Source organism: Typha latifolia, chromosome 1 (assembly GCF_019914945.1).
Source record: "Typha latifolia isolate L0001 chromosome 1, TyphaL0001v2, whole genome shotgun sequence".
Taxonomy (NCBI): domain Eukaryota; kingdom Viridiplantae; phylum Streptophyta; class Magnoliopsida; order Poales; family Typhaceae; genus Typha; species Typha latifolia.
The window spans coordinates 16874342-16890813 of NC_133086.1; the positions used below are offsets into that span (position 1 = coordinate 16874342).

A 16472-nucleotide genomic window follows, 5' to 3' on the forward strand; every position below is an offset into this window, starting at 1 on the left:
CATCACTTGTTAACCAATAATAAGATACACAGTTGTTTGCCTGTTGGAAAGATCAATCTCTCCTTTAGAAAACATAAATTGGTGCAAAATATTGAGAAGATATATGCCTTGATATGACACATCTGACCTCTACCTAATAAAGCATACTATCCCCCTTGCAATTTGCAACTAAAAGAGGGGGTTGCCATTAAGGAAAGCTTCCAATAAAAGATAGGATTAAGATGCAAATGATGTTCTTATCAAGAGGTGCTTCCATGGCCCTACACATATTTCGTCAAAAGAATGTGCAATGTATGGGGAGGAAAAGTAAAAAAGAAGAGACAAATCCATCACCTCCAATCAAATTTAGGTAGTTTGTTTCACATAGAATGGATAAGAAAGCATATGATATGACTCTGTATGAAGAGAGAGACCACCCACAAATCTGGGAAGAATAAGAACATTATCTTTCATGTGGGTCCTTCTCTAAAGTTTTTATCATCCTTTTGTGGACATATTAACGCTACTTGGTCCTCCTATCTGCCAATAGATTCCTCCTATATATATGTATAATATTCTAAATCTTTATTCTTTCTAGACGTACCTAATAATATCGGCAACAAGATTTATTTATTTTTTGGAATGAAATATCGGCGACAAGATATTTATATCAACCACACAATGGTCTCAAGGATAAAAGAGATGGATGCTCTGCAGCCCTCACTGCAGGAAAGAGTAGTCAAGTCATGCATTATTAATAGGAGCAGTTTGCAATGTCTATTACGTTTCTTTAAAACCCAACATCCTCACCGTGAACTAATTATTACTGTCTGAAACCACCGCCCTTGTCTAACGTTAGGATAGGAAATTATTTAGTGGATTGATAGCTTAATTTAATGGTTTAATTCGGTTGATAGTATGACGGTACGGTTGGTTTAGAAGAGCAGCTCTTGACAGCGTGACAGTTTGGAGCAAATCTCAACGTTGCTCAGTTCGAAGCAATTGTTCGGCGACGGTGACGCATATGGTTTGAAGTTTAGAATAGACATCTTACTGTATCAGCTAAAATTTGTGAGGACTAAATGTTTCTATATCTAATCCATATCTAGCCTTAAAAAAATTTAAGTTGTGAAAGATCGTAATTAGAGAAATGAGTGAATTTTCAAACTATAATGAGCTATGTGTTAGCATGCATATAACACTGTGTGAAACTATCTCCTGCTATTCTAACAAATTGATATCCATTCTATTATATATAAGCTTGCAGACTAAGTAAACTTTCCATTTAATACTGGTCACTAGTTACAGTATTAGGGAGGCGTTTGAAAGAGACGAGATGAATGATGAGTTATTACAAGACAATGATAAAATATTTAAAAGAATTTATAGTTAAATTAAAAGTAAATTAGTAAGTAGGTTAGCGTCCGATATAAGATATAATTTTGATAAATAATTTTTATAATCTAAAATATAATTATTATAATATTTAGTTGTTATTGTAAATTAAGATGTCATATTCTAAAATAAAAAGGAAAAATATTTCTAAAATGAATAGGCCAAGGCTCTAGAAATTTAACACTAAGTCACCATTTTTTAGTTTCTAAAAGGGTCTAAATAGTTTTATTTTTAACACTATTCCTCAAATTAATTTTAAAAAGTAATTAACATGAAATGCCAAATTTGTACAAGAGACAGAATCCTTTTGATGGATGGGGACATGAGACCAACCATCCTTTTAGAGCAGTACCTCTAAAATGACATGCCAATGCGCTCATGCTGTTGAATGTTGATGGTTATACCACCTTGAGGGATGCATCATGCATGCCCACATCTCAAATTGCCATTCATCGCATCATCTCATCTTGGCATCTATATCTTATCCACCATGCCATCAACGTGGTACGACTTCTGGATAGCTTTGGTTGGATTGAAATATATATATATATATATTATTTTGATTATATTTAGAAAATTCATTACATTAGTTAAATAGGGCTTTAAATTGACAAAATATCTTATTCTCTCCTTTTTTTGGACCAATTATTAGTTGGGTTTTATATAATTACCAATGAGATTATTTTTTCAAAATATCATAATTAACATCGCATTCATCGGGATATCATAATTATTAATAAACTTTATTGACTCTTTCAGAATTATCATTATCATTAGTTTTTAATAAAAAAAATTCTTAATAGATTATCGTTAAAATTAACAATCATAAATAAGTAGGTAAAATACCATTCTTTCATTAAGTTTAGATTGTAAACTATTTATTTATAATTTTTATCTTGCATAAAATTTTTTGGAACGGTTCTACAATATTGAATAATATATCTGATAGCTTTTAAACCGTTTTAAATAATTTATAGAGGGGCAAGATAGTTTTTTTGAAATCTATATTCGGTTTTAAGCATGAATAATTCGATTTAACTAACTAAATATTATTTTTAAAAGATCAATGATAATTCTGACATTTTAAATGTTTTAAATGATAATTGTATAAAAATTATTATTATTATTTTTTGGAGGAAAGAAGTCCACAGAAGGAAAGCATCTATCTTTATAATTTAGTAGGCCCTATTAGGTTGCCGAATTAATTGTTTGATAGAGACTTTCACGGTCTGCAACTTGAATCATGGCCTCATTTTAGAATCTTTCAAGTCAACTGTAAGGGTAAAATCTCATACTGGATGTGACTCCATAAATGCTGGATACTTCTCTATATTTCAATGCAAATAATTGTTTAGGAGTAGCCAATATATATATATATATATATTCCTATTTGTGTGCTTAGTGTGATAAGATTTTTTATATTCCACACCATTAATATCAATTAGTCCTTGCTCAAATTAACATGAACATTGTTCTTAGCGAAGGCTCCTGGACATAGATTTTACTCATTGGTTAGAACATCTTGATACATATATTGAGAAAGAAGATAGAATAATAACCATTTGATACAACTCTTTACTTGGTTATAACCGTAAGCATCATAATAGAGGAAAATTTTAAGATATTAATATTTTAGGGCACAAACAAAATACACTAAGAAGCACAGTCCTAGCAGATATAAGGATGACCCAAGATTAGCCTACATCTCCGCGCAATCTAGTATTTAAAGGTACTAGTATTGTGAATCTCCAAAAGTCTGTAAAAGAATTTTCAACTAACAACATAAACCTACTAAAGAAACATGAAAAGAAAAGGAAACAATAGAAAATATACCAAATAATAAAAGTCTAAAATCCACGACCACAAAGAGGATAAGCAAAATTGTCGAGAGATAAGACAACTAAGGTTGAGTTTGGAGAGAAAGAGAGCAATTGAGGGCCACCTAAGAGAACATAAGTTGGACTTGAAGACAGGCAAGGTAGAAGCAACAATGGACAACAACAATAGCAAAGAACTCAATAAAGTGAGAGAATATAATGGAGATGGAAGAGAGTGGGTAGATGGCGAGGGAAAGGCTAATTTGGAATTGACAATGGTGAATAAGATGGAGAGAAGATTTTAGAAAGGAAAGAGAAGAATAAGAGAAAGGAAGATAAAGAGTGACCAAGAGGACCTCTATGTTTTTCTAGCCACTCGGCTAGAAGTAGGGAGGAAATAAACTCACTAGTGGCGAGAGAAATACCATTTGAAATAAGTGAGAAAAACTTACCGACAAACCCTAATAGAACTAAACTCAGCGCAATAGGGTTAAATGACGAGAATGTCAATATGAACTCTTTAGCAAATTAGTTGACGGATTCAAGAACATGATTCGACATAGAAATTACTCAAATTAATTACTTTCTTGAAGATGACAAAAGAAGAACTTCGCCATCTCAACTAATTATCTGGGAAGTACTGCAACATGAAGAAGAGAGAAAGAAAGGAGAAACAAAAAGAAACTAAATCCATTAGGTTTAACAAATTTAGATGAAGGACCTCAGCCCCTCACTTTCTCAACTTATACAGGTCATATTAACTGCACAAACAAGTAGAAACTAGTCATATTAGGAACTCTCTCAATTCTCCGACAGTTAGTTATATAAATCAATGTACAAAAATAAAAATACATACATATATATATATATATATATATATATATAGCCACTTTAATTAAGTTCTCCTTATCCTCATCGTTCATTAATAAGTATTCACAGCTTCCATGCTTGTGCAGAGAGCTGAAAGAGAACAATAACATGCGTTCATATTTAGAACATAACATGCATTCATATTTTTGAGCAGGAATAGTAAAATATAACTCAAGAATCTAATAAGAAATTATGTGCCATAAAGAGTTTCCCGAACAGTAGAATGATTGCCGTGCTAAAGGCATGGGGAATGCCTATCTTGCCACGGTACATGTTGAACCACTATGTTATTAACATACTGAATAGTTTTAACAAGTTAAAAGAAACAATTCTTATAACTTTGGAAGCACTTAAAATAGGTGACAATAGATCTAACATAAAGTCCTTCAATACTAGATTTTTCCTAATTTTTTTTTTGAGGTAAAACACTATGATACAAAGAGATTTCAAAAGAAATATAATAGACTCTAAATTGGATTTGTCTAAAGTAAAATATAACCATTTCCTAGTGGCATGCATTCTTATAATTATGGATGACCCTGAGGGAATTGTGCTATAACGCGCAATGACTTGTGCATTTTTAGAGCTTTATCGAGATACTCCCTCTATATCGATGCTTATAATATATTAGCATAATACGTATCCATCCATGCTAACTGTTCTAATGGGCACAATAATTTATGCATAGTGCCTTGTATTATATCGAATTTATAATCAATATCCTATATTTTCACTAATTGTAAATAATATAGTCTTTTAAGTCATCACGGTAACTCCGTGACTAAGCCATACTAACTAATGACAGAGGTCATGAATTTGATTTTCGTTTATGAACACACTGGGGTTGATATTTTATAGAGTTTTTATCCGTTGGGCTAGTTAGCCTAGTTGTTTATCATGCTCATGATCAATAAAGAGAAACAAACAAACAAACACCTGACCTTTCCTTAAATCAGAAAAACAAAAACTTATTATCAGAATTTTCAGCAGAATTTAACGTAATAAACGAGTCCAAATTCATAATGAATCGGGCTCAAATCGAGCCCGCCAAGGCCCGGCCCGAATCCGAATTCGAACCTGGCCGGCCTCTGCCCCCAGTACGCCGCATATATATATATATATATATATATATCTATTTTGGGTAAGTAGCGCCGTAGAAGCGAAGTGCCAAATGCCAAGACTCCAAACGTAAACATATTATCTTGAGAAGCCCGACAAGAATCCAACAGGAAGCGAGGTTAAATTGTTCATTACTAAGTGTGGTGCGTTCTAGAGTACCCCGGCAATACTTTAATAAAGGCTAGCATCAGAGCTACACGTGTCAGCCTAAGTGGTTTGCAAGCTGATTATCGTACGATACACGTGTCGGCTGATGCGACAGAGCCCACGTGCAGACAGCTAAAGGAGATACGTCCTGGTCGTTCCATCTCTCTCTGCCTCAGTATGGGTTCCCACGTGGTGTAGTCCTTTCCTTCACATGGGACCGAGCTTACGTGGCCCAATGAGTGAGTAGAAGGGACAAACAAACACACAGAAAAGTGAAGCAGAGAGATAAATTTAGCACCGAAATCATTCATGAAAGCCGGATGAGTTCAATTTGCCTCTGTTAAAATAATTAAATTAATTAAATAAAAATTATTCAGCAACGGCGCAAAACGTGTCCCTCCCCGATAACCTTCCCTATCCTTCCTCCACGTGTCCCACCACCTCACGCCCCTCTTGTCCTACCTCTAACCTCTCACTCCGTTCCGTTATCCCCTTCTCGCCCTCAACCCATCTATTCTACCCTTCCACCGCCTCACTGTCCAAACGCCGTCAGTTCTCCAAACCCTTTATATATATGAACGTACGTGCGTACGAATGGTAAGTAAGATCCAAACCAAGCAAAGAGAGAAAAAAAAAAACGACCACCATGATGTTGCACAATGCGACGGTCGACATCCCTCCCTGGTCCCCGTTCTCCGATCTGACGGCGGAGATCCCCTACCCCTCTCCCGTGAGTGGCGTCACCGCGGGGGACTGCTCGGCTTACTTGCTCTCCGCCCTGCACCGCCAGCTCGCCGACTCGTCGTCTTACTCCGACTCGGACGAGTCGGACTCGCTGGATGCGTACGCGTGCGACGAGTTCCGGATGTATGAGTTCAAGATCCGGCGGTGCGCGCGGGGCCGGAGCCATGATTGGACAGAGTGCCCGTACGCCCACCCGGGCGAGAAGGCTCGTAGGCGCGACCCGCGTAGGTATCACTATGCGGGCACCCCGTGCCCGGACTTTCGTAAGGGCGGGTGCAAGCGCGGGGACGCGTGCGAGTTCGCACACGGGGTGTTCGAGACTTGGCTCCACCCGGCGCGGTACAGGACGCAGCCTTGCAAGGACGGGACTTCGTGCAGGCGACGTGTTTGCTTTTTTGCTCACACGCCGGAGCAGCTCCGGGTCCTGCCGCAGCAGCAGCAGCATAGCCCGAGGAGTCCGAGGGGTGAGTCGTATGATGGGTCGCCTCTCCGGCGGCATTCGGTGGAGTCCCCGCCCGTGTCGCCGAGCATGAGGAGGGCGTCGGTGCCGGCGGCGTCCGGGATGAATGAGGTGTTGGCGTCGCTGAGGCAGCTGCAGATTGGCAAGGCGCAGTCGGTGCCGGCTTCGTGGGGGATGGAGGTGGGTGGCGGTGGTCGTGGACTGTTCAGCTCGCCGTCGACTCCGACGGCGGCGGGGGAGGAGGAGAGGGAGTCGGGGAGGGAGCTGAGGGCGAAGATGTTCGAGAGGCTGTGCAAGGAGAGCGTGATGGCGCCGGACGTGGGGTGGGTTTCTGAGCTAGTGAATTGATGGAATACTACTTACTAGGAGGAAGGAAGAGAAGAAACTCTTTGTGAATATTTATCAGAGACGAATTGAGAGGCAGAAAAAAGAAGTTTGCTTCTCGGTGTACAAAGAAGAATGAACATCGATAGTGAAGAGTGGTAGTAGAGCATGAGATGCTCATTCCGACATATTTTGATCATTTTGTTTATTTTGCTACTTGTCTGAAATATGATTAAGGTCTTTAGTTCATCAAGTCATGAATCTGATATAATATGTAATAGCTGTTATAAACATATATATATATATATATGAAATGCATGCTTTCTTCTACTGTTGTGCGACCTCTTGAGCTACAATGATTGAAAAGGTCACTCGATCGACGGCAACTTGCACACAATGGTCTTCTGAGAGAGAGGAGAGATTTAGCATATACCTCCAATACCATTCACAGATGTATCCAGTACAAAGCAGTGAAAACGATTAAATTTAACGTTATTTGGAAGAAGCAACAATACAAGATGGAAGACAAGAAAGCAACGACAAAAGGAAGCAATTCCGAAGGAAGACATTAACAATTATTACAAGAAAAAGGAAGTCAAAAACTTATTTGGTTAGTAGAGATCTAGCATAACATCATCTTTTGGGGCTCCCGCAGAGGAATAACTCTGATGAGCTGTCAGAAGAAAACAACTGCAAGTACAAGGTATTAGAAACAATATAACAGAGGCTGCATTTTCACTTCTTCCCGAAGGACAGTCAGAAGGACAAGAAAATAGGAACCTCCTATTGGGTAGTGCAAGGCTATATGATAGTCCAAAAGAATATGGTTTGTTTAGACCCACCTCTATAGCCCACTAGATTTGGAAGGATCCAATAGTAATCCTCCCAAAATTGAACCTACTTAAAAGTCTGGAAAAATTTCTCTAAATTTGTTGGTAATATGGTAATACAACAAACAGCTCAAAATATCTATAGTAGTATATAATATAATTGTAGATAACCTCAATATCATCGAAAGAGTCTGCTCTAGCAGTATTTAACTTGGAATAGAACAACAACTAGATTCTCTGGATTACTTTGCTGCTTCCGCTGCTAGCTCACTACTTGCATTAAAAATACATTCACATTTTATCTACTGCATCTCACAGACCACCATTACCAAGTGGGCCATCAGACTCAGTATGGTCAACAAGACTGGAGGTATCCCCATCTAAAAGTTGTGTAGGTGGTTCTTCTTCCTTCTTTGCTTCCTCAACATCCTTGTTGCTAAGAAAGCTTGGTTGATTAGTTGAAGATAATAGCCTGGCCCACATCCTGTCGGTTATCACAACTTTGTTCTGCCTCTCTGTGATCCTCTGCAGTATTGACAAAAATAAAGGCAGTCAGCAATTGAAGTAGGATCGCTGATAATTGCCAGGGTATATAGGATGACACTCCTACTAATCTTTTCTTTTTGTACCTCTATAGATATTTCAACCATTATTTGACATGGTAATCCTTAACTAGAGAAAGAGATAAGCTTTTCTCCCTAACTTTCAGAATAAATGCCATTAGCATCAAACACTGCTCTTAGGATTTCCATGGAAGATGACAATATATAAAGCAGGAACTGACTCAGAAGTTTGGGCAGTTATTGTCTGAAATGACAAAAAGTTTAGTCTATTACCAAATAAGTAAAAGCTTTAATCCGGGCAATGGGCCAACGAAAGGATTGTGTATTTATCATAACATTAGCAGTAATTATCTATGAATTAATCATAACATTAGCAGTAATTATCTACTACTAGAAGTTGGAGCAGCCAACGGGGAAGAAAATATAAACATCTTTGTACTACTTTTTATTTCATCAGATGGACAAAACAACCAAGTAAAAAGCAGCCGTACAGTCCGCGAGGAGGGGTTACCACCCCCCACATATGTATTATATGGTCTGTATATGTGGTTTGACCCCATATACTTTTGCAGCTGCATATGCTTATCATCCTGCATGTATCGCATTTGAACTGCATATGCACTTCATATGCGTATATGCTCGCCTATGAATATGATACTAATAAGTTGTAGAGCTCCCACCCAATTGTAACAGTCCTCCCTCCAAATTCATTGTATAATGTTGCACTCAATGGCAGTATGCCATCCATCAACTTCACGGGCATATCCACCAAAATAGCCACTACAGACACCGCAAAACACGAGTCTATCGTGTGTTTTATCCGGTACTGAATATTTTGTTGATGTCAGTTATCAACCTATCATATATGTTGGAAATATTCACTTGTAGTTATACTTGTGTAATCACATGATTATAAAGTAACATCATATTAGTAGATAGATATTTTCATGTCCATGGTTCCCCATACGGAAGATAGCTACCTTTACTATTTATTACTGATAAAATATTCAATATTTATGTAAATAAATTTCTATTGCTAGACCGCGCATGCTCCTGCATGTACACCCGCACACAGCATATATGGTATGCAGTGGCTTGATAGGCCACATACCAAGGTGCTTTTCACCACATTAGGAACTCACTTTTCACCATTGGCCATTGGATCAACATGAATTTGAGCTAAAAGTTATTGAGACATGATCATGTAGCAAGTGCTAATCTATACAAGCACTAGGGTGTATCCTGAGAAAGTACAACTGTCATCACAAAAGATTTTATGTGGTTGCAGTGGAAAGTACTGCTTCTAAAACTAGTGCATGGCCATCTATGTGGTACTGTGATGATAGCCTAAAATATTAAGTGAGGAGAATCAAAAAGGGAATTGTCCATAGAGAACTCAACTGTCATCAGTCCTGAGAAAACTGGATGAAGTAACTCGACTGTTAACCTCCCAATCAATTTGTGCATTAGCCAGGTAAGATTTAGAATGGAATGATCAATTGTCCATAGAGAACTCAAGACTCTGTTGTTAGTGTCTTGAGAATAAAACTATTCCAAAATGTAAAATAAGTAATTTGTCTAGCAAATGGAAATTGTAGGGAATAGCCAATAAGTGGACCTTTCATGACTTCAGAAGGAAATTTCAAAAAGGAATCCAACGATGATAAGAAGAATCTTACATAGAAGGGAATATAAGAATGTCTCCCATTAACCGGCCCAACAGTAAAACCAGTGTATCCTGCCACGGCACCATGAATGGCACTATGTGCCAATAATGTGCAATAGATATTATCGGATGCAATGCTTGGAACTGCTCGTATCATATATGTAGGATCTGCAGAGGAAGCATATTAGGGTAATCTATTATCAGCCAAAGAGTCCCCAGACAACAACAGATGAAATTTCAGTTCCCGCCACAAACCTATGTATTTGAGATTCATGGCCATCTTTCGTCGCCTTGAAAAATGATCCTGCATCATGGAAAAAAAGCGCTGATAAATTGCTAGTGTTTGTTAACCATGACTTAGTAAGGCTATTAGGAGGTGGCTAAAGAGTCACAACTGTGGCTTATGTAATTATGGTTGGAGGAAGATAAGTAACAAGTTCAACTAAAGTTGGTGGTTCCATTGCCTCTTTACTGGCCATAAGCTAACTAGTGAATAAGTAACCAAAGTGATGGCAACATTTGACCAGGAATCTATCTAACCTTTATCTTTTGAGACAACCAAAGCCCAACATCAAGGAGAAGCTTATTTCCAGAAGCATCTTGATGGTCCATGGATCGCATACTTTCAGCAATAAGATCCTGTCCTGCACCCTCAGCAACAACAATAACCATATGGCCATTCTCTTTAAGACGCTTTTCTATATGCTCGAAAAGTCCACCTTTCCCTTCTAGATAGAAGGGTGATTCTGGAATCAAGCAACAGTCCTGAGAAAATAATGAGTTAATTTATATAGGTCAACAAGGGAAGAAGTGCACTCTTTACTTGCCAATAACAAAAAAACATCATGCATAAACAAATTTCAGTTGGGAGACCATCAACATACCACATCTCGACTTGCAAGGGTAGCATACATCGCAATAAAACCTGCATGAATAGAACTTACAGGGTGTTAAGCCTGTTTAGATATCCTGAAGATATATTTCTGCAAGCATATAACCTATAGCATGTTTGAGATTTTAGCCGAAACTGATCAGTTTTGGCAAAAGAATCGACTGATTCCCATGGAGAGAAAACCAGAACCCATCAAAAAACCAAAAATTGATCTGGATCCAGGGTTGAATAGTGAGTTTGTGATCAGCTTCATACACATTTCATCCTGTTTCAGCTGAAATGGGGTGAAATCCAGCTGTTAGTGTGATTGACTCAGATCACATTTGGTCTTGATCCATCAGGACCTGACCCATTAGTAACCCATTAATCCTACACTACATGTGGTGCAATGTGGCCAAATATATGTTATATGGAATTAATGGTCTTAGAAAATTACAAAACTTGGACATAACTGGACCCCTGAATTTTCATCGTCAACAGCAAAACAGAAAATGGCGTAGAAGTTTCCTTCAGATTTTTCTGGCATTATTACTAATAAAGTTTGTTAACACCAGAGGTATTGAGAAATCAAAGTTAAGATGAGTGAAGCAAAATATAGAAGATAAGGAACCTACCACTATAGCGGCCCATTAACTTCACAACACCTATACCATTCTCAACACTTTCAGCCTCCACGTGAGCTGCATTTATTGCCCGTTGGGCCTCCTCTACAGCAGTATCAAAACCAAATGACTTGTCTATTACCTGAATCCACAAAGTTCTATTATAGATTCATGGATCAACATTCTAATCGGCTACACATCAAAATAGGACTTGCAACAATATAAATAAGAAATGAAGTACCGCAATGTCATTATCTATAGTCTTTGGAATGCCAGCAACAGCAACCTTGAGACCCCTTTTCTTAATTTCCTGTAAAATAAGTTGACAGTATTAAGAAAAGCAGTAATATTTTACCAGTATTTGAACTACAATATATTGGAATATTTTTCTGGAAAGTAGGAAGCAATCAAGATCGAGAGGCTAAGAAACCTTTTCCAATAAGAAAAACATAATTTAAGAAGGAACATGTCCACATCAAGATCTTCTTAAGTCTTGACATGGATAGTTATTGTGCAAACCTCAAAAATCACAGAAGCCCCCTTTTGAGTACCGTCTCCTCCAATAATATAGACCTGAAGGACAGAGTACAAATGAGCAAAGCAGTCTTCTAATTGTCAATCACTTAAAAGTTCAATGATAGACCTATAATCCAAATGACCAGAAAAAAGGCTAGAAAGCATTAAAATAATGTCATGTACCTGATTAATCCCACGATCCTGGATGCTATCAACAATCTTTGAAGTGTCATGACCCCCACGAGATGTGCCAAGGATGGTTCCTCCTCTTTTATGAATATCGTTGACAGTCTTGGGAGTTAAGGTAATGGTGTTGCGAGCATAAAAACCTCTGTATCCATCCTATGGACATAATCCAAGTTAGACATTTAGATAACAACATTATGATGATACAGTAACTAATTAAGGTTCATGACTATTACATGATATCAATGCACAAGCAATCCACAATATTTTATAGAAAGGAAACCAGAACATCAACTTCCTATTAAAAGAAGTTCTTTATGCTAAGATTCAGAGAATGGTAGTATGATACCTTTCGCAAAGGTTGCATTAATCATCTAAGAAAAGGAAAACTTAGGTCATGCAAAGATTTCAACAATTACGATAAAATTTACAATTCTCAGACCTGCACATCTACAAACTGGTAGTGTATCTGCAAGAAACTAAGCACCAGTCAAGCTGAGCAAGAATTTGTTGCTCACAAAGTGGAAACTCCATGGTGGCTACATGACATAAGAACCATTCTCTGATGCCATCTATACCTTATGTACAATTCTGTTAGTTATAGAGCTAATGCTTTCCATATTCATGATGCCATCTAAAGCTTATGCACATTTACGACTGCTAATTTAACTCAAAGTATGTACCTATTTATGCCTGCAGCACCTATCCTGCATTTACAATTCTATACTGACAGAGTAACACATAATGCAGAGAAATGCTAGACAACATATAGCAATCACTGCCAATTGGTATCAGATATTATTTGATAGGGACAGCATAATGTCCACTACTAAACATGTATGTCAATTTGAAAGATATTATCAGTAACTGAGCAGCATATCATGAAGTTGATAAGAGATCTGTCCCACCTGTAAGTTCTCTCTTAATTATATAAGAATCATCAAAACTCAAAAGTAAGCTGTAATAATTAAAATTATTATAAGAGCAACAAACACCTAAGCTAAGGACGTAAAGCCCACAACTGCAAGTTGTCTAGAATACTGAATAGAATTGTTTGATGATACAATACTGCATTGCTCACCTCTATGCCAAGGACTCTGGTGACGCCATACATATGATACAGGCCACACACAATTTCCCTTATCACTGTATTAAGTCCTGGGCATAGGCCTCCACATGTTACGATGCAAGCACGCACCTCATCTGGTTCAAAGTACACCTGCGCAAGATGCAACAGAGCTCATCAGCTTGGTTCAAATTTCAGCCCAATCTCACGATAATATCATGATCTACCTTCTGACGAGGCCCAGCACGTCGAAAGTGTGTCCCCGTGGGGCTATTGTTGTGAACAACAATCTGCAGAAAAGAAATAATAGATTGATAAATCTCAACTGGCAAAGTAAAACCATCCAACAGACTTTTCCTTCACCATGTTGGCGACAAACCTTACAGTACATGATGTGCAAACTAAAAGTAGACAAAATAGAAGAGGAAATTACCAAAAGACTAGGAAATCAATCTTAAAACAGTGATAAAATGCAGAGGAGCTTAGAGCTCACCTTCTGAGCAACAGTATCATCCGGATTAACAAAATACTGCCTGCAAATCCAATGTTTAAAGTTTTAATAATTCAACAGAAGCCAATTTAGTATACTTCCAGTAATATGTTGAGGAAAATTAAGTGGTGAAGAGGGAATCTTACTTGACTACGGAGTATGCTGGATTATCTTGCAGCGGATTCGGATAGGTCTTCGAGGTCCATGCACCAAAATGACATTTTTCAGGGACATTTAATACATCAAATCAACAAATAATATCACTAAATTTGAAGAATAACTTTGAAAAGTAGATAAGTACATGACTTTTCCACTCGGAAATTAAACTACCAAATAGAGTAGGAAAGTAACTTCCGTCCAAAATCCAGCAACGAAATCCTTAGATTCCTACCAAAATGCCGAAAGGAACCAAACCAGGACCCCGGAAAACTCACAGCGAGATCAGGGATGTAATCCGTGAGGTGCGGGACGTCCTCAAGAACGTACCCGCGTTCTCCGTACACGATCTTCGCACTAGGTCTGCTCTCACTCCCCATCACAACCTCCGATCAAAGGCTATTCCTCCTGGGATCTGAAACCGACAAGATCAAGCTCCTTCGATTGAGCAGACGATCCCGAACTCAGGAGATGACAGATTCTCCCGATGAGCTCTTGGAGCGTAGACACACAATATACTTGTGTATGACGAGGAATTGCTATCGCTAGGGTTTCGTTTCTCTCAATCCAAGCTTTGCTCGAGGAAGAAGAAGAAAGGATCGGAGACGGTGGAGCGAGGAAGAAGTTGCTCTGTCTAGAGGCTAGAGAATGGACAGCTACATACGTAAATGGCATCGAGTTCCAAGTTATTCACAGGACATGCCACTCACTTATTTAGTTACAAGATTGACCAACCTTCTGTGCCAAACCAATTGGCCCAAGCGAGGAGAGGATGAAGACAGAATCCGAGCAGGAACCCAGGAAGGACAAAAATGTCATTTAAGTGAAGAAAAGGTAAAGGGTAATCTGGTAATTTAAGGAGAACTATGAGCACGTGATATTGTGATGTTCATGTAACATGCAGTTTGGGGCGGTCAAAGAGAGCACGCGATGCAAGAGGAAGCTTCAAAAATCCATAAATAAATAAATAAATAATAATAATAAATCCTTCAAAACATTTTAGTGGTATACGATGTATACCACTAAAATAGCGGATGCATCCAAATCTCTAAATTGGAATTAACATATATATTATGTATAATATATTATTAAAGATCATTGTTTGGATTCCCTCTCTAAATATTAGGTATAAAATTAGAGAATTTTCTACTAAAGCGTATTATCAATTGGGCTAAGAGATGGAATGTCAATTGTCTAAGTTTTTTTTTTATTTCTAGTTATGATGGGCTAAAGATCTATAGGAAAAAATATCATACTATTTTTTTTTCTTTAGAGATCATACTGTTAATTTAATAATAAGTTTAATTATATGTAGCCTTTTGGAACTATTGTGTATTTTCACACAGAACCCATTATTTATTCAACTCTATAATATATTTATCTTAACAGCTAAAACGGTAAGAGTTAAATGATCATAATATATCTTACCTTAGTGCACCTATTGGCACCAAAAGGTAGTTAACCATTTGTGATATAGGAGGTCACAAGTTTAAGTTCACCTTTAAAAAAAATTGTTGTAAATAAATTATTTGAGTGTTTGATGGCTCGACTCGGCTCAGTTTAATGTTTTAGGTAAAGGTGGGTTGGATAGGAGGAGCAGACATGCATTTGTTTCGAGGAGCATAATAATTTGGAGCTTAAATTGAATGACTATATTTATTGGCTAAAAAATTTAGTGGCGTCTAAGTGCATTTGTTTCGAGAAATGATTAATCTTTTGTTCAGTCTATATCTAGCCTTCAAACTCTTGAATAATCCAAAAAAAAAATCGAAGTTGATTGAATTGTCATCGTTCAAGCATGCTAACCCATCGGCTATACACATTTAATAATTACTCAAGATTATTACATAGTATATAGTCGATAAGTTTATACATATCGAACAATTATTCTAATAGCAGTTGATAAATTGATACATATCGAACGATTATTCAAATAGCATTCAAGCCAATCCGCACATGACCTTCTCACATTGAATCTCAATTCTCTATTGTCATCTCATGGGCCATTATTATTATTATTATTATTATTATTATTGCAACAAGAGATTATACATAAGCATAAAATTAAGCTAAAAATCTTTTAAATTAGTAACCTCTCATTAAAAATATAGAACCTCCATCTATTTAGTTATAAGTTACAACAGTCAACAGATAAAATCTCAATCCATTTTCACATGTGATAGTCTTAGATTGCAAATTTTCTGCAAGAATTAATTAGAGTATAAAGTAAATTCCATTTCCTTTCTCTTCTTAAGTCTTTGACTCTTCGAGTAGGAATGCGTGGACGACTGGATGTGATAGTGGACTATATCATTAGGATTTTGAACATTGGATTAGGCTCAATGATTGCCTCCAATATATGGACACTCTGGTTCTATTACTTTTTCTTTTTAACACGTACGTTCTTTCCTGTACAATAATGCTACGAGCTGATTCTTGAATACTTGTATTGGTCTACTATTTTATTCAGAAACCAAACTTGTTATTGTTATTTATAATGATATTTTATGATATATATATATATATATATATATATATATATATATATAAAAGAGAAAATTTAGGGTGACTTGTGATTAAAAACAATATTCAGAATGTAAAGTGTTTAATAGTTAAAATTTAATGAAAAGTATAGGGAGATGAAGTAATA

At 37.1% G+C, this 16472-nt stretch overlaps 2 protein-coding genes across 2 annotated transcripts; one reads left to right on the forward strand and one right to left on the reverse strand.

Moving 5' to 3' along the window:
• Positions 1-5928: 5928 nt before the first annotated feature.
• On the forward strand, positions 5929-7185 carry LOC140784458 (zinc finger CCCH domain-containing protein 20-like). Its single transcript, XM_073131881.1, has one exon. It carries the CDS (start codon positions 5974-5976, stop codon positions 6877-6879), a length of 906 nt encoding a protein of 301 aa, XP_072987982.1. The 5' UTR covers positions 5929-5973; the 3' UTR covers positions 6880-7185.
• A 628-nt stretch (positions 7186-7813) lies between these two features.
• Positions 7814-14505, reverse strand: LOC140784467 (ATP-dependent 6-phosphofructokinase 6-like). The gene is made up of 14 exons (XM_073131891.1): positions 14101-14505; positions 13813-13859; positions 13670-13709; positions 13404-13466; positions 13192-13329; positions 12108-12266; positions 11928-11981; positions 11650-11718; positions 11421-11550; positions 10799-10839; positions 10455-10679; positions 10170-10218; positions 9928-10082; positions 7814-8210 (listed from the first exon to the last, which is right to left on the reverse strand). The coding sequence occupies exons 1-14, from the start codon at positions 14200-14202 to the stop codon at positions 7998-8000; spliced, it is 1485 nt and encodes a 494-aa protein (XP_072987992.1). The 5' UTR covers positions 14203-14505; the 3' UTR covers positions 7814-7997.
• Positions 14506-16472: the final 1967 nt, after the last annotated feature.

Excerpts from the sequence above, each read along its gene's own strand:
- LOC140784458 (XM_073131881.1), top strand. The coding sequence starts at position 5,974 with ATGATGTTGCACAATGCGACGGTCGACATCCCTCCCTGGTCCCCGTTC.
- LOC140784467 (XM_073131891.1), bottom strand. The coding sequence starts at position 14,202 with ATGGGGAGTGAGAGCAGACCTAGTGCGAAGATCGTGTACGGAGAACGC. Across the intron at positions 13,467-13,669 it reads ATGATACTGTTGCTCAGAAG|ATTGTTGTTCACAACAATAG; the intron begins GTGAGCTCTAAG and ends TCTTTTCTGCAG. Across the intron at positions 10,219-10,454 it reads GGTTGTCTCAAAAGATAAAG|GATCATTTTTCAAGGCGACG; the intron begins GTTAGATAGATT and ends TCCATGATGCAG.